The sequence below is a fragment of the Dendrobates tinctorius genome, unplaced genomic scaffold (assembly GCF_039654945.1).
Source record: "Dendrobates tinctorius isolate UK_male_01 unplaced genomic scaffold, ASM3965494v1 ptg000042l, whole genome shotgun sequence".
Taxonomy (NCBI): domain Eukaryota; kingdom Metazoa; phylum Chordata; class Amphibia; order Anura; family Dendrobatidae; genus Dendrobates; species Dendrobates tinctorius.
In genome coordinates this window covers 422,133-443,898 of record NW_027361710.1, presented here as the reverse complement: position 1 = coordinate 443,898, position 21,766 = coordinate 422,133, and the positions used below count along the sequence as shown (strand labels likewise).

At 37.8% G+C, this 21,766-nt stretch overlaps 1 protein-coding gene across 2 annotated transcripts in view; it reads right to left on the bottom strand.

Moving 5' to 3' along the window:
- Positions 1-21,766, bottom strand: part of LOC141088891 (chemokine-like protein TAFA-2) — a 422,827-nt gene that overhangs the window by 129,307 nt on the left and 271,754 nt on the right. For both annotated transcript variants that reach the window (XM_073575113.1, XM_073575114.1), the window contains exon 3: positions 17,140-17,264. In XM_073575113.1, coding sequence (XP_073431214.1) covers positions 17,140-17,264 — 125 coding nt within the window. The remainder of the gene's footprint in view (positions 1-17,139; positions 17,265-21,766) is intronic.

The following is a 21,766-nucleotide window of genomic DNA, read 5'->3' as shown; positions in this document are numbered from 1 at the left end:
CAAACCTTTCTGTCTCTTCATGCAATCCCAGACAGATTGAGTGATGATGATATGAGGGCTATGTGGGGGGTCATAGCATCAATTTGAGGACTCCTTAATGTCCCGTTACACATAACGATGTCCCAGTGATCCCAGTAACGATATGACATGGATGGGATCGCTGGGACATCGTTAGGCTGATCGCTGTTGAGCTGTCACATAGAAAGACCCTCCAGCAATCAGGACCAGCGAGCAAGCTAGTATCCAACGTAAACATCGGGTTTCTAAGAGCCGTGCAGCTCTTAGAAACCCAATGTTTAACTTGGAAACCAGCGTCACGCTAGTATCCAACGTAAACAGCGCAGCTCTTAGAAACCCGCTGTTTAGGTTGGATATCAGCATGACGCTGGTTTCCATGTTTCCATTGGATACCAGAGTGCAGCATCGCTGATCGTTGGCTCCCACTGCCACACACAGCGATACGCACTGGCCAGCAGGAGACCAGTGATGAAAAAACGTCCCAGGACGATCCAGCATGATCAGCGATACCCGGCTGGGGGGCCGGTCGCTGCTGGATGTCACACACAGTGATCTTGCTGGAGAGATCGCTGATGTGTCACAAAATCAGCGATCTTGCCAGCGAGATCGCTGTGTGTAACGGGGCCTTAATGCTTCTTTTTAACATAATCCCATGTAAATTTTCCATTGAATAGTCACCTTGGTCTAGGATTGCCTATAGACCAGGGTTCCCCAACTCCAGTCCTCAAGGCCCACCAACAGATCATGTTTTCAGGATTTCCTTAGTATTGCCCAGGTGAAGCAATTATTTTATTTTTATTTATTATTATTATTATTTATTATATATTATATTATATATATTATTATTATTATTTTTTTTATTATTATTATTATTTATTATTATTATTATTATTTTATTTATTTATTTTATTTATTTTATTTTTGTTTAGTGACCCTTTAACAACCATTCAGATATGAAACCCTCATTTTGTTCTCACAATGCCAGAAAGAAAGAAGATTCTATGTTAAATCCAATGTGTATGTAAGCTGTAGATTAATTTATAATACTTCTAAGGCAAGGCACTCACCTATTTTCTGGGCTTTTGTCTGAATTGATCTCAGCAGTATGGTTAATTAAACAAAAATTTGCAATAAATAATTAATGCTTTTTTTCATCATTCTGTTTTTAAAATGAAGCATAACGCAACCAGTTATGTGACCAAATTATTCAAGGAATAATACTGGTGACACACGTGGGGACTGCTATCACCACACGGTCTTCTTGCTATACCCCTTGGCTTGGTGCTTACTGTCTATGGATTCCTTATCTGGCATCCCTTTCCCCTTTCATAGTTGACATTTTTCCATCAATGCCTAATATAGAAATATTTATTAAGTACATTTTAGTAGTAGTTATTTTCTATTATACTTATTGGCCTTATTTGCATTTGTTTTTAGTAACTTACCAGTGGCATCTAACCAAATAGAGGATCCTGTAATTTATCTCCTGAGACTTGGGGTATGTTCATACCTGGCATTTTTGTCGCATTCGTTTAGGTGTGTTTATTCTGGGGGAAAAGAAGCTGCATTTTACAATACCAACAAAAGCTATGAGATACAGGAAATCTCTAGCACACAAGCATTTTTTTCTTTCTGAATTTGAGCTCTGCAACGTTTTTGAAAATCTGCAGTTTGTTTTCACAGAGTTTATTACCCATTGAAAGTAATGAGATCCTACAAAAACACTAAAGAAAACATAGCTTAAAAATGTGTTCTGCATTTTTGGGAGCATCTATCTTTTGCTGTGCTATCATATATATTGTTCAGATATGTGAATGCGTGAAGATATGATTTATTCTGGCTTGTCCGGCTACTGTGAGCCCCCAACACAGCAAGATATATCTACTCTTCAACTTTTACAAGCCTCAACATTAATGATGAGCGGATCCATGGAATTTTGGGTTCTGCTACCCAACCTGAACTTTATTCCAAAGTTCTGCTTGGGTATCAGAAATGTACCCGAATCTCAACCAGAATCCGAATCTAACCAGATAACTGTTCAGTACAAACGCCAAACTTTTAAGTTTGGGTTCACTTTTCTCTATCCAACTTCTATATAAAAGCTGGTTGAAGAGACATAATCCAAGAAGCCAGATGGACCAAGAGTTACTACAAATACCAATAGTTTTTACATAGTTTTTGTCGGGACCATGAGCTGTGTCATGATTTGTGGCATCTCTTCCTCTTTCTTAGTTTAAGCTTTACATTTATGCTTGATATTATCTTATGTATTTAGTACCAGATTTCAGCAAAAAAATTTGCAGAACCTCGGTCCAGCAGCCACGTTGGTGCTCTGTGAGTAGTGAGCTAGAGCCCTGTGAACCTCCTCCTCACCCTTACCTCTTCTGATTAGTAAACCTTGTGCAATGTAATTGCTATGGCTTGCTGACAACATGATGTCACTTTGGACCTATAGATAGGTGGGTAGTAGGAGGTTTGTAAGGCTCTGATTGGTCTGACAGCCATGAATTACCAGCATAGTCACTGGACTAGGGTCCTGTGACTCTTTTTGCTGAACTCTCTTCAGCACATTTTTTTTAAAGGGCCTGCCAGAGGGTCTTGTACTTCACCATATTTTGGAATTTAAGCAAGACTTATCATAGTCATCAAAGGAGCTGGGTGCTAATTAGTCAATAATGTGTTACAAGTAGTGATGATCGGACCCATGGAAGTTCGGTTTCTGGTACTTGGCCCAAACTTTATTCCAAAGTTCGCTTTGGGTACCAGAACTGTTCCCAAACTTGAACCAGAACCCCATAAATATCAATGAGGACCCAAACTTTTGAGATGGAAAATATTCTCTCTCTCTTGCTCTCTCTCTTTAAATTTCCCCTGAACTACGAACATTGCAACAGACTTCCTGGAGAAGTCCATTTTCGGTGTTTAGCACTGGACACTTTTAAGGTCGGCTTCGCTCATTTATAGTTACAAGTGTTCCCACTTCATCATATAAAAATGTGTCATCTGTATCTGCAGGTAAGTTTTATGATATTTCATTTCTTTTATTACATATATTCATTTTTATATATACATGCTCATTCCTTGGCCAACAAAAAAAATCAACCTATTCCAGCATACTAATACAGCAGCCTGTCATAAGCCAATGCGATAACGTGTAGAATATAGCTTTATTATGATTACAATAGCGTGTTGTACAATGTCAAAAGAACTATACCCCTCACTGAGTTTTAAAAATGCCACCACCGCCTCTTAAAAACAATTCAAGGTCCTGGAATTCTATTTAGTTTTCTCTGCTTTCATTCCTCTCAAAGGTACAGATGTGCTTTACAACGCAAAGAGGTAATGAGAAAGTTGCAGTGCCATTTCTTTTCTGCTCATTTTTTTACTGGATCGATACAGAGAGAAGTAAAAAAAATAAAAATAAATATATATAAATAAAAAAGCAGATTAAGTGAAACATTTGTCTAGACTACAGGAGCGGAGTCGGCAGCGGCATGTAATCAGGTGCTTCATGAGTCTCAAAAAACACGTGTTAATTCTACCTACAACAGCACGAAAATGCGTAATAAATGCTGAGTAGCAGCTGGCAATACGTTGGATTGTTGTAGAAAAAATAGTTTTGGAGACTTTTCTGCCAACTTGCTTTATTAAAGAAAAAAAATCTAATTTAAAGCCAGCAAACTACTTAATAATGCAAGAAGCTGACATGTCGGCTAGGGTGTTTGGTGCTAAAGTTTATTATTTGTCAGAAAAGCTTTGTAAAATATGCATTAGTAGCTGTTAAAGCTAAATAACAATTTTAGGTGAACATAACCAATTTTTAGAAAAAGACAGCAGGATGGCACTCACCGTTCTCTTGAAATGATTCACTTTATTTCATATTGACAAAGCATAGGCATCGGCACGGGAGAGATGTAAAAAGACGGACCGTCCGTCTTTTTACATCTCTCCCGTGCCGATGCCTATGCTTTGTCAGTATGAAAAAAAGTGAATCATTTCAAGAGAACAGTGAGTGCCATCCTGCTATCTTTTTCTACTATGATATTTCATGTTTTTCTCATATGGATAGAGCACCCGTTCAATAAGGGTTATAGGTGTCACACTGATAGCGGTTACAAGCAGCCTTGCGGGTATTTCTTATCCAGGGACAGTGCCGGATGTTTCATTCTTTCCTTGGATTGATATTTGATAACCAATTTTTAAGGAACGATATAATCTTAAACACCATCATTTTGAGATACACATTCCTCATTAGTCTCTTAGACCAAGGTCACATGAACGTATTTTCTATCTGTAAAAAAGCGGACAATACACGAATATGCACTGCACATGAGCAAAAATTGCAGCATGCACTAGTTTCTTCCATGTGTTGCATGAGACTCTCCCATTTAAGTCCATGGGTGCACAAAAAAGTCATATCCCATATGATGGCATGTATAGTATCCCATTATTATGGATTCACTGCAATTTTTTAACATAGGAAACTGTATTTTGTCTTGTAAATGTTTATTAAATGCTGATGAATAAAACCATAGCTACAAGTCAAATGAGGGAAAAAAAATTGAAAAAACTCAGATGATATTTTATACACTTGTGTGAACTCAGCCTTAGGGTGGTAGCATTTTGTAGAAGCTATGCTATTTGCCTTATTGTTATTTGCCCAGTGCTCATAAGACGAAAATCCTAGTTCAATATATTGGGATAGAGATTTTGAATAGTGTGGAAATATTTTAATATTTTTCAATTTCAATTTGCCCATACTGTAGACACTGACATTAAACAGATGGAATCTGGAAAATATCTGTGGGACCTAGCTGTCCTTTGACAAAAAAAAATTTATTAGCTTATACCATATACTTGTCTGCCTTGCAGAAACTAATAAACTAATAAGGTCTAATAAAATGGATCTGACAAAGGAGGAGTCTCAATACCGCATGGTCATGAGTGGAAGACTATGAATTTGCATAAAAGCTATAGACTGAAAATTATATATTATTGTGCTTTGTAGAATATGGCTGGTAGTGCCGGACTTTCGTGAAATATCACACACTGTGGTGTGTATAAGTTGCAAGATCTTGGCACTTAGGTTGGATTCCCACGATGAGCATTTGGCAAGTTTATGTTGATGCAGAATTTCTGCACTTATTAAGTAAATTTTGTTAACAAAGTAACTTGAATTTTTTTTCATTGTGTTTTTCAGTGCGTTTTTTACATGCGTGTTTATGGAATTTTTGACACTGCATTCTTAGTCTGTTGTTGGTATGTTAAGTTTTTAACAAAACTGTTTTGTTTTTTTATACTTCCTGGTATTTGGCTTTGTCAAATCTTTATTGATACAATCATGTGTGGATGACATGCATTTTTTATCTGTGGATTTTCCGCATCTATTGAAATTCCATTTGAAAAACCTGCACATAAAACTCAGTGCACTCGAAAGAGAAATTGATATGATACGAATTTGAAACATGCACCGCAGGTCAGTTTATGCTGTAAAAAAAGTACAGTGGGCATGGGATTTCTATAAATGTCTTCTACGTTGCTGGAATTGTAAGATGCTGTGTTTTTGACAGAGCTAAAATATGCAGCCTCAAAGTGTCACCAAAATGTCATTGTGGGCCCATGGCCTTAAATGGCAGCACGATGGCTCAGTGGTTAACGCTGTTGTTTTTTAGCGTTGGAGTCCTGGATTCAAATCCCACCAAGGACAACATCTGCAAAGATTTTGCTTTCCCTGAGTTTGTGTGGTTTTCCTCCCACATTCTAAGGACATACTGATTAATAATTTAAAATCCAAACAACAAGATAGGCCTTAGATTGATGGCACTTCCCACCTAGTATCCAATTCATAAAGAACATCAAGGAAGCTTATAGCAATATAAAAGTATCATAGCTTTATTAAATCCGTTTTACAAAAATACACATAGACAGATTAAAAAAGAGGTATACCCAATATAACACCATAGGTAACATATGTATTATATTACTGGACAGAAATTAGTATTTTTGATGCAAAAATAATGTCACATAGTATTTAGATATCATGTGCATAAGGCCAATGCATATTATAATCCAGGCAGGAGGGGGAAAAGGGAGAGATTGGTCTGCAGAGCATTAACCCTCATTAAGAAAAAAGTTAGTTATACACTAGTTTGCACGGCCAGTCTAATATCCAACCCGCTATTAATTATAAGAGAGGCAAATAGAACTGCAGGTACAATCACAACAGGTGATATACAAATAAATGTAGAGGGCGCATCATGCAAGGGTTAACTATATAAGCACACAATGATTTAAAGTAAAGCCATGAGTTGCTTGCATAACGCTGCTCCCACTCCCTATACACCCAGCCAGAGCTATGTAAAATGAGATAAATGAAAGCATATGACCTGAATGGCGTTGTGAATCCCCGATGCGCGTTTCGCGTAAGCTTCGTCCTGGGGGAGTAACGGGACGAAGCTTACGCGAAATGCGCGTCGGGAATTCACAACACCATTCAGGTCATATGCTTTCATTTATCTCATTTTACATAGCTCTGGCTGGGTGTATAGGGAGTGGGAGCAGCGTTATGCAAGCAACTCACGGCTTTACTTTAAATCATTGTGTGCTTATATAGTTAACCCTTGCATGATGCGCCCTCTACATTTATTTGTATATCACCTGTCGTGATTGTATCTGCAGTTCTATTTGCCTCTCTTATATTTAATAGCGGGTTGGATATTAGACTGGCCGTGCAAACTAGTGTATAACTAACTTTTTTCTTATTGAGGGTTAATGCTCTGCAGACCAATCTCTCCCTTTTCCCCCTCCTGCCTGGATTATAATATGCATTTGCCTTATGCACATGATATCTAAATACTATGTGACATTATTTTAGCATCAAAAATACTAATTTCTGTCCAGTAATATAATACATATGTTACCTTTGGTGTTATATTGGGTATACCTCTTTTTTAATCTGTCTATGTGTATTTTTGTAAAACGGATTTAATAAAGCTATGATACTTTTATATTGCTATAAGCTTCCTTGATGTTCTTTATGAATTGATAAATAATTTAGACTGTGAGCCACATTTGGGACAGTGATGACATTTATAATGTGCTATAGAATAGGTTAACACTTTATAAGTAAGCATAAGAAAAAGGATTTTTCAACACTCCAAATATAGTTGCAAATGACTTGGTGAGTGATATTTCAGTTCCCTGGTTCCTAGATCTACCATGATTGTGTAGCACTATTCTTGGTATTGGGGAAATGTCATTAAATACTACTCGATTGTACATACATGGCTTTAGAGGTGTGATGAGCGGATCACTTCTTACGACACCAACCAGTGGTCCGAGTTCTGTGCATTCTGGCCAATGAAGAAAATAGAAAAGCCACATCAGGATGGTGTTCCGTGCTCCTATTGGAAGTCGGTGAGCTGGCTCTATGTCTTTATGTGATCATTCTGGCCAATGACAGGACCTGCATGAATTCCCTTACTCTCCAGGATCCAAAGCTTGACTTATGATATGCCAGACTGGCAAGATATCACCTCTGCGCCACAAGTCACAGAGGACATCATTCCATTCTGGTGAAGTTTTTTCTAGACTTGAGGAACTCTGATTTGCGCAGCTTCTCTCCAATGTCTGAGAGCTCTGACCTGACTTTGACCTGGGGTTGCACAACGCAATCTTTTATCTCTAGTTGAGATGCATGATGCTAATTTGGCTCTAAAGGGTATATTTAATTTTTTATTTATGCTCTTTTTCAAGAACAATATGGAAGCCTTTTGTAGCATAACTATTATCACCATTGAAGAACTGCTGCAGTAGCACTGCAAAATTCTCATTGGCATGGGAATTAATTGGTGAGGTTGTTGTCACAAATGTGCAGTGATTTTTAAACTTGAGCCAAAAAATTAGTAAGCTGAATATTAAGCCTAATGAATACAAAAGGAAATTATGGAAAAGGGACATATAGATTGTACATCATGCAGTGAATTATTGGTCTCTAGCAAAGCAAGCAGTCAGCCACAGTCCACGCGGTCAAACGCTCCTCAGAATTTCAATGCCAATAGAACATCTACCGTTAATAAAGTATCCACCTGCTTTTGAAATATCTTATTTCTGTGCTACAGAATGAAACCTTTACTGAGAAACGGCTAATCAAATAGCGCAACAGCTGCCCTGATCTATTGTTACTGGTTCCCAGTAATCTGCAGCTCTGGGTATTATAATGCCATGAAATCAATGGGCTTAATAATTCTTATCCTAGTGTTGAACAGAGACTTGTCCTATTCCACCCACCTTATTTTTCCATCCCGTTCACGCTGAGGCGATAAAACCACCACTATTTATACATCTATCCCTGACAGTTCTATGAAATTCAAGAGTACAGAAAAATATTTATGCTTTTTCCCCGTAATGTATGTGATTTTATAGGTTCAGCTAGCTGCTTGTTCCAAGGAACAATTTGATATTTCCTACTGAGAGATATTCTAGGTTCGCGATTCTGCCTCCTCTTAATTAGTAACTGTATTCTTTTCAGCTTGCTTGGAAGGGTCTTCATTTTATTTTAATACGTTTGCATTTGTTTAGTTAACCATTTACTCGCGTCTGAAAAAAAATTTCTACAAATTCCTGCCTATAAAATAATATATAAATGATAGAATTCTATGGAACATGTTTATGTCTAATAAGCAGTTGTGACAGTGATGATATTTATATTTCTCTCTTTCGCTATTTTGGATGTTGAGTAATTAATTTGACATTTTATATAGAACACACTTATTTTTATTTGCATAGAAATAAATATAACAAGGTGAACAGACCGGCTTGCACATTTCCAGATGGAGTACGATCTTTTGCACATTGGGAATTATATTGTAAGGCTTATAGCCTTCTTCGGAATTTAAAGGCATAACTGAAATATTAGCAGACTGCAAGCCACAATTATCTAACCCCTGAGCACATTGCCCTGTGGCTTTACTGCAGTGCATTAAAACTCTATGGACTGTTTTATGGCAGTCTGTAGCCTGTTTTACATCGGAAGACAATATACTCACTAAAATAGCACTCCAGACTGCTTTGATCTAGGTGTAAATTGCTCTCGCTTTAAAGAAAGCAGTATTATCAGTTGCATAATTTCAGGTAAGAGACCCATGAGTTGTTTTTTTTTGCCCTAGGTTCAGAAAATATACATTTTCAACCTTGATTCAAGCATTTTTTAATTATTTTTTTAATACTCAAATATTATGATCAGCCATTGATAGTTGAAGACGCTCATTTCAAATTATAACAAGGGGTACTTTAATTACTAATTAATTGCTAATAGACTCTATACAAAAGTTAGTATTTGGTAAAACATAATGCTGTCCTATGGAAATATTCGCTTTTCTCCTATGAAACCAATCTGGTATGTCAGACTGCAGGGCAGAAACCAATCTATATTAACTAAATAGTATCTGTGTAAGGCCTCTTTCACACATCAGTATTTTTGATCAGTATTTCATCAGTATTTGTATGCAAAAACCAGGACTGTCTCCAAAATAAGGAACAGGAGTCAGTCTTTCAATTATATTTTTTTCTCGGTAAGTTCCATTCCCGGCTTTGGCATACAAACACTGATGCAAAATACTGACCAAATACTGACGTGTGAATGAGCCTTAAAGCATATATAATGTACAGTATTAAAGAATTATGGTAGACTTGAATATATTTTCCAATTTTACTTAAAGGGGTTGTCCAGCCTTAGGCTGGCTTCACACTTGCGTTTTTTTGCGCTGTATTTTAGCGCTAAAAAATGCATGCTTTTTTTTCCTATATTTTGCATGGGATGCGCTTCTGTGCGCATACACATGTGTTTGTATGCGTTTTTACGCCCATGCGTTTTTTTGTGGTGTGCGCTCGGGCGCACAAAATGCATCCTGTTGCATTTTTTGGGCGTCCGACTTGCCTCAAAAAAACGCATGCGCGCGCAATGCGTTTTTTTACAGCAAGACACCCTTTATAAGTCTATGGGTGCGCATATGTGCACATTGGCATGCTCATGTATGCGTTTTTTTGTGCATGTGTTTTTTTGTTGACCATTAGTTAGACAATGGAATTTAGGGGTTTGGGTTAGAGTTAGGGTTAGTTAAGGGGGTTTAGGGTTAGGGTTAGGGTTTGGGTTAGGGTTAGTATGGTTTGGTTAAGGGTTAGGGTTTAGGGTTAGTTAGGGTTTAGGGTTAGGGTTTGGGTAGGGTTTGGTTAAGGGTTAGGGTTAGTATGGTTTGGTTAAGGGTTAGGGTCAGGGTTAGGGTTAGGGTATGGTTTGGTTAAGGGTTAGGGTTAGGGTCAGGGTTAGGGTTAGTAAAGTCATGGTTTGGGTTAGTGTGAGGGGCCAACTAATGTTGGAAAAAACGCAAACGCGGTAAAAACGCACTAAAAACACATACAAATGCATAAAAACGCTGCGTTTTTTTCATGCATGCTCATAAAAATGCTTGAAAAAAACGCAGTATTTGTATGCCTTTGTATGCATTTTTTCTATGCTTTTTTTGCTGGAAAAACGCGCTGCAAAACAAAGCAAGTGTGAAAGTAGCCTTAGTCTACAAGTATGCTGTCACTCTATAAGACTAGAGACTTGTGAATCCTCACATTGCGCACACTGTGAGCTGTGGAGGTTTTCCTGTGCTCCATTTCAGTCTTCAGTTCTATTTTGCTCTTCACTGTAATAGCCTTTGGGAATGGTGGCATGAGATCATTGGAACAACTTTACAAGGGAAAGTCACATCGGTAGTAAGGATACTGTGTGTCGCTCACAGCTATTAATAAAGAAAATCCTAGCTAAATCTGAAGGACTAAAATAAAGTTTTAATGAAACTTCTCAGCAGAGAGAAGTGAAATATTTCGATGTATATCAATTTTGTGTGGAATTTTCATGAATTCATTAAATCCGTCAAATTCAAATAACTTGTGATTCACTTCATACAAATAGCCTAAAATGTTAGCTGATATTTTATACATTGCCTAAGATTGCATCAGTCAGAGAAAGCTCACAAGATATTGGGTGTCAGTCACATAGGTGCAGTACTTTCGTGGACCCACTGTGCCACTAGGCTGGGCTAAGTGGCTACCTGCTGTTCACTAGAGCTCCTGATGGTGAAAACAGGCTTAAGTTGCAGGTAGCTTCCAGTTACCACTCCTAGGCAGTCCCCAATACTTTAGCTGCTGACCTAAGAGGTCAGATTCATAGAAATTAACACGAACTTGGGCTTTGTTCAGACTACACCAGTTCTGGATCCTTGGGCAGAAAAGACAGTGACAACAAATCAAAGACAGAGCTGGATTCAGAGACTGGGATAGCAGTCTCGAGAACATGGATTACAGGCATAGGTAAATGTTCTTACACACGGGTCTTGGGAACTGGTTCAGGTTCTGCTGGAGCGTCTTTAGCAATAGGACCTAGCTGCACAAGGACCAGGGGTTCGATTTCATGGCCTGACTGCACGAGGACCAAGGGTTCAGGATTAAGGACTGGCACCTAACAACTTACTAGTAAAACAAAATCACAAATGAAACATTATTGCTTAGGTACCTCCCTATTTGGGAGAGTACCTTACATACAGTATATCTCCTAGCCATTGGTTGGGGGAAACTTTGCAGGTGTACTCTGCACCTTTAACAGGAGACTGTGCATGTGCACACTAGGTGGCCTCAAGGAAGTGCGGCATACTCACACAACAGGAAGCAGGGAGCACGCAGAGGACAACGTCGCTCGGCCGAGGTGCTGTGTGGGTATCCCTGCATGGAGGGGGAAGGAGTGTCATGCAGGGGCACCAGCCTTAGCGCTACATTTGGCGTAATACCTTGCAACTATCAAATAGCATGGTATACCCCAGCTAGTCAGGAGGAGCTTTCATAGCCTATATAAAACCGCATCAGGTATTGCAGCAGCCATTTTATGGTGAATCTGATTAGAACATGTCACAGCCCATAGCATAACCATAAAAACAGTGTGACAACACAACAGTGAAGAAGATTTACATGTGAGGAAAATAAAATATTAAATATGTAATTGATAAAGATAGAGAGGAGAGTCACTGTGTCAAGTATGAGCAATGGGAAGCTTTGGAGTACTTTCTATTTGTGGTGAATTGATTGTCATCTATGTGAACTTATTCAGCAAATCTGGAGAATTAAAATTTCAAAAGATTTGCTTATCTGTACTTCTGTGGCATATATAAGAGTATCCCTTACCAATCTACATTATCCAGAAGAACAATCGTGTGCACTATCCATAGTAGTTTGTGGAAAATTTGGAGGTCTTTCCTCCCATTGCTGACCGTGATGATATATTTCTATTTTCAATTGTATTATGCAACTATCTAACAATGCACTCACAATACTGTACAATATTTTAATGAAGGGAATTTGCTCCATATTTTGTTTCAGACTAATTGAATTACATGACAGATTTCAGGCTATAATAAAACTCGTACACCAGTATTTTCTGCTTCCTCAATGTATTGTCTGTGTGTTTAGACGCAGGTATGCATTCCCTTTTTAGAAAGCAGATGGTGGATCATCAAGAGTTATAAGGTACGGTTGGTCGGCAGGATGTCTAAATACCACAGTGTCCTTTATCCTAACTAGTTCACAGCTATTTTCATTCCTCACTCTATAAACAACTGTTTGCTCCAGCTGACTCTTACAAAGGTGCTTGTGTCCATATTCCATGTTATATAGCTCTCTAAAGATCACAGATCTCACTTTAATATAAACTTTTCCAATCTGAAAATTTTTTGTCCTGCTGTTACTGTAACCCTCCAAAAGCATAATATATCTATACTGTACTGCTACACAGACAATCTGCCAAGTCATTAAACATAGTCAGTGGCTAGAAGTGATGATTAAATATGACAAAATAATCAAAATGCACACAACAGATATGTTTAGCAAAAGTAAAAATGAATAAAAAGTATAAAATATTTATTTTCAGAATATACAGTACAGTGATCATTTAGAAAAGCTTTGCAAATTAATTCTACTAGCTGAATCCAGTCCCTGTCCATGGTGCTGAATGTGAATATATAGTGGTGAAAGGTTTATTCTCGTATTTTCAAATTGCTTTAGTTACACAACATAAGAACAAAGATAAAAGATATTTGCAATTGACTTGCTTTGTATCTGCTATCATTGTCTGCTGTGAGAGCTTTTTTCTTACATAATGTAAAGCTTGTTTCTATGAAACTCGGCCACCAGAACCTGGGCAAGTGTGTGCAGTAATTTCTTTCCAAGAGAGGAATTCAATCCTAAGATTCCAGCCACAGCTCATTGATTTCTATACAGCAGTTATCTGTTCACCTCCTTCGCCTTCCCTCTCATCTTTCGACAAGCTACTGTTATAAATCTAGTAAAATCACCAGCCCAAACCAAGGGCAGCTTCGAGAGCAGTTCTTATAACCAAGGCTCTCACTTTCCTGGGCTATGTGGAACACTGCTATCAGTATATACATATATACCAATATCAGTATTCACTTAAGAACAAACCACTGATAGATGAGATGTTACTGTAGAACTATAAAGCTCAGCACAAGTTCTTTGAATGCTAAAATAATATCAGTCACCCAGAAACCAGGGAAGGGCTGTGAGCAGCTGTATGACCAAATTCAGAATACCCATTTATGGTTGTATTGTGTGATTAGTGAAAATGGATCTTTATAATCAGACATACACTATGTTTGTAATTGCAGCCTAGCCTCAACCAAGTCACTCGAGCTGAGCTACAAAATCATGCGTATCTACTAAACAAGAGTATCCTTGATTCTGAAAATAAAAGTAGACTCTATTTTAGAAAATATCATAGCACTCCTTTAACTGGTGGGTTCATGTTGAAAACCTCTTTACTTATGCCCTGTTATGAAATATGGACATCACAGAGGGGGGACACCTTCTATTAGCCATAGTGGAGAGCTGCCACCAGGCAACAGAACTGGCAGTAATGGACCTGGTCATTTATTGGAACTGCTGCCGGTAATAGAAAATTTCCTTTGTAGCAGTCACTGCAGGAGAAATGATCAGCTAATGGTATCTTTTCCAAAATCAGCAGTTATGATATTAAAGCTGTTGTCATGATACAACAGTTTCCAGTATATAACCCATAACTGTTTTAAAGGAGTATTTACTTGAAGGAGAAAAGGCAAAGATTCACGTTGTAGTTAAAATTTGTATTTATAATCTATTTATTTTAAATTGATGACATATTCAATTCAAGATCTGAAATACACAGCTATTTAATTCCAAGTTCATCGCTTATGGAGCACAGTCAATCTTCTAACAATGATAATGATGCCTATAATTATAAAGTATTGTTCTGGAAAATTGTTAGCTATTATATATTGAGAATTAGGTTTGAAACAATTGAGAGCCTACTCGCTGGCTAGTAGCACATAATTATATAAGGAATCAAGAACAATACAGATAAATATCTTTTTATTTAATCTGTATGAAAAAGAATACAAAGGTTGTGAAGTTGGTAAGTTCATGCTGTTACAGACGTGGATGACCAAAATGATGTAGAAGTGCACTGGTCAATCTAGTGGAACTTGGTGTATTATTTTATACAGTTTAGTATACTTTTGGGTAGAAATAACATGGCATTGTCTGTGGTCAACTGGCAGCTCTTTTTAGGGATTATACAGACAGGCCCTGGGCTGGTTATTGAAATTCTCAGGTCACAGGTGTGTACAGGAATGTAGCCTTCTGCAAGGGCCCTGGCTCTAATCCTCGGAGAAGTCGGTGGCTGATATAGCAGTTTGGCAGAAATGGGTAGATAACTGAGTCAGTACCAGGAGGGCAAAATGGACAATATTATGAGTCAGAAGAATTGTCAGGAAGTTAGCTGAGGTCAGAACGAAGATAACAATGGCTAAACAGGAGCTGTACTAGAAATGCGATAGTAAAAGTATATCAGGCAACTCTCAACAGAAAGCTTGAAGTTTAGTATGATGTTGTGCTGTCCCATTTGCCAAAGCAGGTAACTGATTACTTCAACTTCCCAGCACAGACACCCAAGGTGCCAGACTGTATGGAAGTATACATCTCAATCACACTAGTCTCTGTCGATGGAAAGAGCCTACACCACCCAGAGTTTCTGGGCCCAACATCTCCTCCATCACCAGTGTCTTCTACAGAATGATTTCAGTGGCACTAGTTGACACACACAGACATTACAATGGCAGATACTGGAAGAGATCTGACAGTGGGTCATAGAGAGGAGAGGCTAATAGGGCTCTCATTATTAGTGCTACATGACAAGGGTCTCTTTATCAATAAATATTAGTGGTTTAGATAATTGGCTAGAGCACTGCAATTCATATTTGTCTCAGGTGAAGAAATTCCCAGCTACAAGATATCTTCATGAAGCATAATTGCCACAACGCACAGAAGAAATAGTATGGCCTTGTAAACTGCTATTTCAATACGAAATGTGGCATGGTACTCTTGAACGTAAAAAAAAATTGCAGACAAAATTCCAGTTCTAGTCATCAATCTGCTGTTGTCATGCATGGTTTTACATTAAAACACATACACAATGGATCTGACAATGGATTACAAACGACCTATTACCTATGATATTATTTGTTACCACCACGTTATCAAGAGTTTTACATTTAACAAGAAGTAGCAGCACCCTATATAAGTTTATGGGCAATAGACAGAAAAAGAAAAGCATATCTTTTTTCTCTCCAATAGACTATGATGAAGTATGGGTTGCTCCCTCTTCACTTAGCTCTTCCCTTTACTCTTGGCTTACAGTGAGACAGAGATCAAAAGACAGAGGCCCCGGTTCATCAAAGCTATTTCACTAAAATACTGTAGTAAGTTGCTTAAACGTTTTTCAAAATTGCTCAGAGTTCAGCAAAAATGTTGCGACTTTTGGTGTTCTAAAGGCAGTTTTTCTCATCTTTGCAAAACTGGGTGGAGCTGGGGCAGGACGAGGGCATGACATCACAGCTTGTCTAAATCATGATGAGCTGTAGCATTCCTTATACCAAAAATATGAACCCAGTCAGGGACTGGAGAAAGATTTGTAGCAAAGAGGTACACGCCACTCGTCAGACACATCTGATTCTGACTACTACACACCCCTTCATCAAGCCCGGTAAGAAAATCCCAGGTCTTGATGAATCGGGATCTTAGTCTCCACTCTTCCAATCAGTGGAAGTCTCTGTGATATTCTGATGCCACATAATTTATACGTGTTTTACTTTTTTCAGGGGGACAAGCACCATTAAAGTTGACAAAAATAATGCTTTTCCTTTCCAATCCGTTAGATACGGTAATTAGTCAATGTGTAATCTTCAAGTTAGAGACATATTACAGAAAAAATGTTATTCATTTTTATAGTTATGTAAAGTATACTGCTTTAGTGTAGAATATGCAAAAGTAACAGTTGACGCTTGCAATTTTTCTGTGTGGTGCCTTAACTCTCCTAACAATCCTGAGCTGAAAACGTCAGGATGAAAGGTACGATACTGAAAGAGTACAGCTCAGACAACAGCGTGCTTTGTGTGTAGGAAGAGTCTCTTGTAATTATTAGCAGCAAATCCAAGCACAGCAGAGTTAAGTAACTATTATATTTTTACCACTTTATTAAATGACATAAATTCGTAATTTAAAAAAATGTTTGCAAATAAAATTAAGGCATAACCTGCAGTTAAAACTTCTATAAAAACTGTGATAAAAACAGTATCTCTGCTTTTCCCCCCTCTTAATCGGCTCTATTCCTCATACTTCCCCTTTAACTCCTTTGTCCATTTCCACTTGATTTCTGTTTCCCTGCTGCAAGATTACCTTTGTTCCTGAGCACAATCCCTTTGCTACTCCATTGCAATAAAATATATTCATACTGTTGAAAGTTGAAAGTGAGAATGCTTTGAAGGTTAAAGAGAGCGATTGTAACAATACCATTATATAATAGAATTGTTATTTTTTTATGATAGCCTCTTGTGTATCACTTAAAGTGATTCCTACTTCCTATGGAATGTCCTTCTTCATATTTCCATAAAAAATGTTTTGTTTTATATAGTTTAAAATGTTTTTCCACAACTGAATAAGAGAAAGGCATAAACATGTCAATTAAAACAGTCTCACCTTTGTCGTTTTGACTTTGTTCCCAGTACTACAACTCCATCCTGTCAAGTCTGGTAGAACTTTGCAGTCTTCTCCATCTAAACATGGCTGCATATGACACCACCATTTCTGGATAACTATAGAAGCTAAAAAGATATATGTACAGTAAGTTATCAGTAAAATCAAGGAAAGTCCTGTATCTTTTCTAAGTGATTAAGCTGTTTCGGAATTTTATTAGCAATTGTCCAGCCATTGTTGTATTTTTTGAGCTAAACCTAAAACCACATAATGACATCACTGGTTCTGTATAATGTTTAACGTGGATGTCCTGGACTTTAAGCATAGGTCCTCAATGTCTAGTCAATGGGGGTGAGACACCGACACCTGGCACCCCACTAACCAATTATTCTTGGTGTTGGCAGTGGCCAATAGTGAACACAAGAAAAGTTGGTAGTAAAATACAATATATATATATATATATATATATATATAAACACACACACTGTGTACACACAGTCATGGCCAAAAATTATGGTTCCCTTTAAATTGTTAATGATGTATTTCTCCCAGAAAATTAATGAAATTACACATGTTTTGTTATACACATTTATTTCCTTTTAGTGTATTGGAACAACAGAAAAAAACAGAGGAAAAAAGGCAAATTGGACATAATCACACAAAACCCCAAAAACGGCCTGGACAAAATTTTGGGCACCCTCAACTTAATATCTGGTGGCACACCATTTGGAATAAATAACTGCAATCAATCACTTCCTATAACCATCAACAAGTTTCTTACACCTCTCAACTGGAATTTTGGACCACTCTTAATTTGCAAAGTGCTCCAAATCTCTCATATTTGAAGGGTGAATTCTCCCAGCCATTTTAAGATCTCTCCACAGATGTTCAAAGTGAATTAGATACTGACTCATGGCTGGACATTTAAGAACTCTCCAGCGCTTTGTTTCCATCCATTTCTAAGTGCTTATTGAGGTATGTTTGGGGTCATTGTCCTGCCGAAAGACCCATGACCTAGGATGTAAACCCAGCTTTCTAACAATGGGTACTACATTGCAACTCAAAATCCTTTGGTAATCTTCAGATTTTATGATACCTTACACACATTCAAGGCATTCAGCGCCAGAGGCAGAAAAACAACCCTAAGACATCTTTGAATCTCCACCATATTTGACTGCAGGCGCTGTGTTATTTTCTTTGTAGGCCTCATTCTGTTTTCAGTAAACCAAAAAGCTCTATCTTGGTCTAATCTGTCCATAAGACACTTTCCCATAATAATTTTGGCATACTCGCATACATTTTGCAAACTGCAATGCAGCTTTTTTGATGGATTTGTGTCAGTAGTGGGGTCCTTCTGGTTCTCCTGCCATAGCATTTCATTTCATTCAAATATGGACTGATAGTGTGCTCGGACACTGATGCACCCTGAGACTGCAGGACAGCTTGAATTTCTTTGAAAATTGATTGGGGCTGCTTATCCACCATTCGGACTATCATGCATGGCAACCTTTCATAAATTTTTCTCTGACTTCCACATCAAAGGAGATTAGCTGTAGTGCCATGGGTTGTAAACTTCTTTATTATATTGTGCATTGTGGACAAAAGAATATCAATATCTCTGGAAATGGATTTGCAACCTTGAGAGTGATATTATTCAACAATTTTGTTTCACAAGTCCCCTCCTTTTTCTGTTCTCCATGCTTAGTCTGGCACACACAGACAAGCAATGCAAAGTTTGAGTTACCTTCTCCCCTTTTGTGATTTTCATATTGCCCACACCTGTAACTTGCCACCGATGAGTTTGAACAAGCATCTTTTTAGGAAAGATGAAACACAAATTGGTTGTTATCAAAAATTTGAGGCACTCAACCCAGCATATAGAACTCCCAAATCCAGTAGTGCCACATATGGTTATGGACATATTACTAAGTTTCGTACAATACATAATTATATGAAAAAAACATGTACGCAGAAACCAAAAATTGCAAGAAATAACATTTTCAGAGGAAGGCGCTTTTGCTGAAACATGCATTGGGGCTGGCACCATCACCCACGGGAGGTAATGTGCATTTGCACCTTTTTAGTTTGTCTAAACCATTTATGCATGTTCTAAGTGTCTATACCATGACCACATGGGGTCTCTTATATTAGTATGGGTTTGGCAATATACATAGTACGTGCAACCTCCTCATGACTGTGTTGTGGGTAGTGGTGCCTATTTGTGGTTTCCCACTTTTTAAAGCCTAGCATGTTTTTAAATGTGTGCTTTTTCTATTTGAAATAAAGATTATATGTTATTTCTTGCAATTTTTGGTTTCTTTGTACATTTTTTTGGATAATTTTAGGAAAGATGTTAACAATTTTTTCAGGACCATTTTTGGGGTTTAATACTACATGATGTCCAATTTGACTTTTTTACTGTTTTTTTGTTTTGTTCCAATACACACAAAGAAAATAATAATAGTATTTTTTATTTTTATAGCACCATCATATTGCGCAGAACTTTACAATTTTAGAGGGAACTTGTACAGACAATAAAGACATTGCAGAATAACACAACTCATATACCAAAAGGACTGAGGGCTCTGCAAGCAAACTTACAAGCTATGAGGAAATAGGGGAGACATGAAAGGTAAATGGAAAAATGTGCTTATATTGGACAGTACAGCCATAATATACTAAATTGGGTATGCACATAATGCTGCATGAACCGGTCACCAGCCAGTGCGTTTACAGTACAGACACAAAGGACTATTAAGTGAATGGAGGGCTTGTGAACAGATGCTATGAGAGTCATGATTTTGAAGAAAACTTTGTAAGGCTAAAATGGGGATAGTTAGATAAGTGAGGTGGGGTGATAAGCCCATTCAAAGAAATGTGCTTTTAGGCCACAATTAAACCTGTGGGTATTGGGAAATAATCAAATTGTCTTGGGTAGTGCATTCCAAAGAATTGGTGCAGCACGTGAGAAATCTTGGAGACGGGAATGGGAGATTCTGATTATTGAGGATTTTAGTTTTAATTCATTAGTAGAATGGAGTGTGTGGGTAGGATGGAAGACTGAGACAAGGGAGTAGTTGTAGGATGGTGCTGAACTGTGGAGCACTTTGTGGTGACATTGATAAGTTTATTTTGGTTCCTGTAGCAGAGAGGAAACCAGTGCAATAACTGCCACAAGGTGCAGGCATCGGTGAAGCGGTTGGAAAGGAACATGATCCTGGCTGCTACATTCAGGATGGATAGGAGAGGGGAGAGTTTAGTAAGAGGGAGGCCGATTAGTAGAGAGTTGCAATAGTACAAACGAGAATGAATAAGAGCTACAGTAGGAGATTTTGCTGAGTCAAAGGTAAGAAAAGGTCTAATTCTAGATGATTTTAAGGTTTAGGTGACATCAGCGGATGAGTGATCAAATGTGGGAGTGATGGAAAGATCTTCATCAAATATGACACCAAGACAGCGGACATGTTGCTGGGGAGTAATGGTGGAGCCACACACGGAAATATACATGTGTATAACAAAACTTGTGATTGCATTCAATTTCTTGAAGAAATACTTCATTTTCTGGAACAATATCAAGAGTGCAAAAACTTTCGGCAATGACTGTATTTATATTTAAAGAATATATATGTATATACCTTTGAAAATGCATTTAGTTCTTATGCATAGTTTTTTTTATACCAGTTAGAGCATATGTCAGTGACTTCATGATAAAGGTGAAATAACATTTCCTTCTACTTCTATCAAGTAACAGATGTAACACCTATTGTACATGCAATGAATGATGCAGAGTTTCTCAGCTGTGAGAGGAGACAGTGAGGTGAGCCTGGGAAAGAACAAAGTGTTGGACGCCTCACTGCCTTATGTTGTACATGAGAATGAAAGAGCTTCAAACCAAACAACAAATAGGTTTCTTTGCTTAAATGAAATAAAACAAATTGGTTTATCCTTAGCGCTATATTATTGTTTATATATTTTTTCTTTTATAAAGAAAAGGCTGAAAAAAATGCAGTATGCATGACTTAGTATTTAAGTAAAATGACAGAAAACATAAATGAACCCCAGAGGACACCTTTATAGCCAATGGGGTCCAATGGGTAACTTTGATGTCTATCTTATAATAGAGCAACCTCCTAAGAGGAAGTTGTCCACTCTCCAAGGATCTACAGACTCAGGGAGGGCAGAGAAATAAAAAAAAGGAGGAAAGTGACGTCGGGTGCAGAATCTGTGCTCATGTGTGAGCTGATAAAGGCAGTAGCAAACTGAATACTGACAGATGTCATATTCAGTCTGAATTACTGGGAAATACTCTGCCAAAAGAAACAAATCTGAAATTTGGGTGAGGCTGCAAACTACATATCAGGGGGTCTGATAATGGAAGAAAGAATGAAGATTGCAGACTGAAACTTTTAATTCCTTTAGGTAACTTCTAACCACTGAGGTAATAATTAGTGATGAGCGCGTATACTTGTTGCTCGGGTTTTCCCGAGCATGCTTGGGTGTGCTCCGAGTATTTTGGCGTGCCCGGAGATTTAGACTTTGTCATCTTATCTGCATGATTTGCGACTTGTAGACAGGGTGAATACATGTGGGAATTCCCTAACAAACAGGCATTCCACACATGTATTCAGGC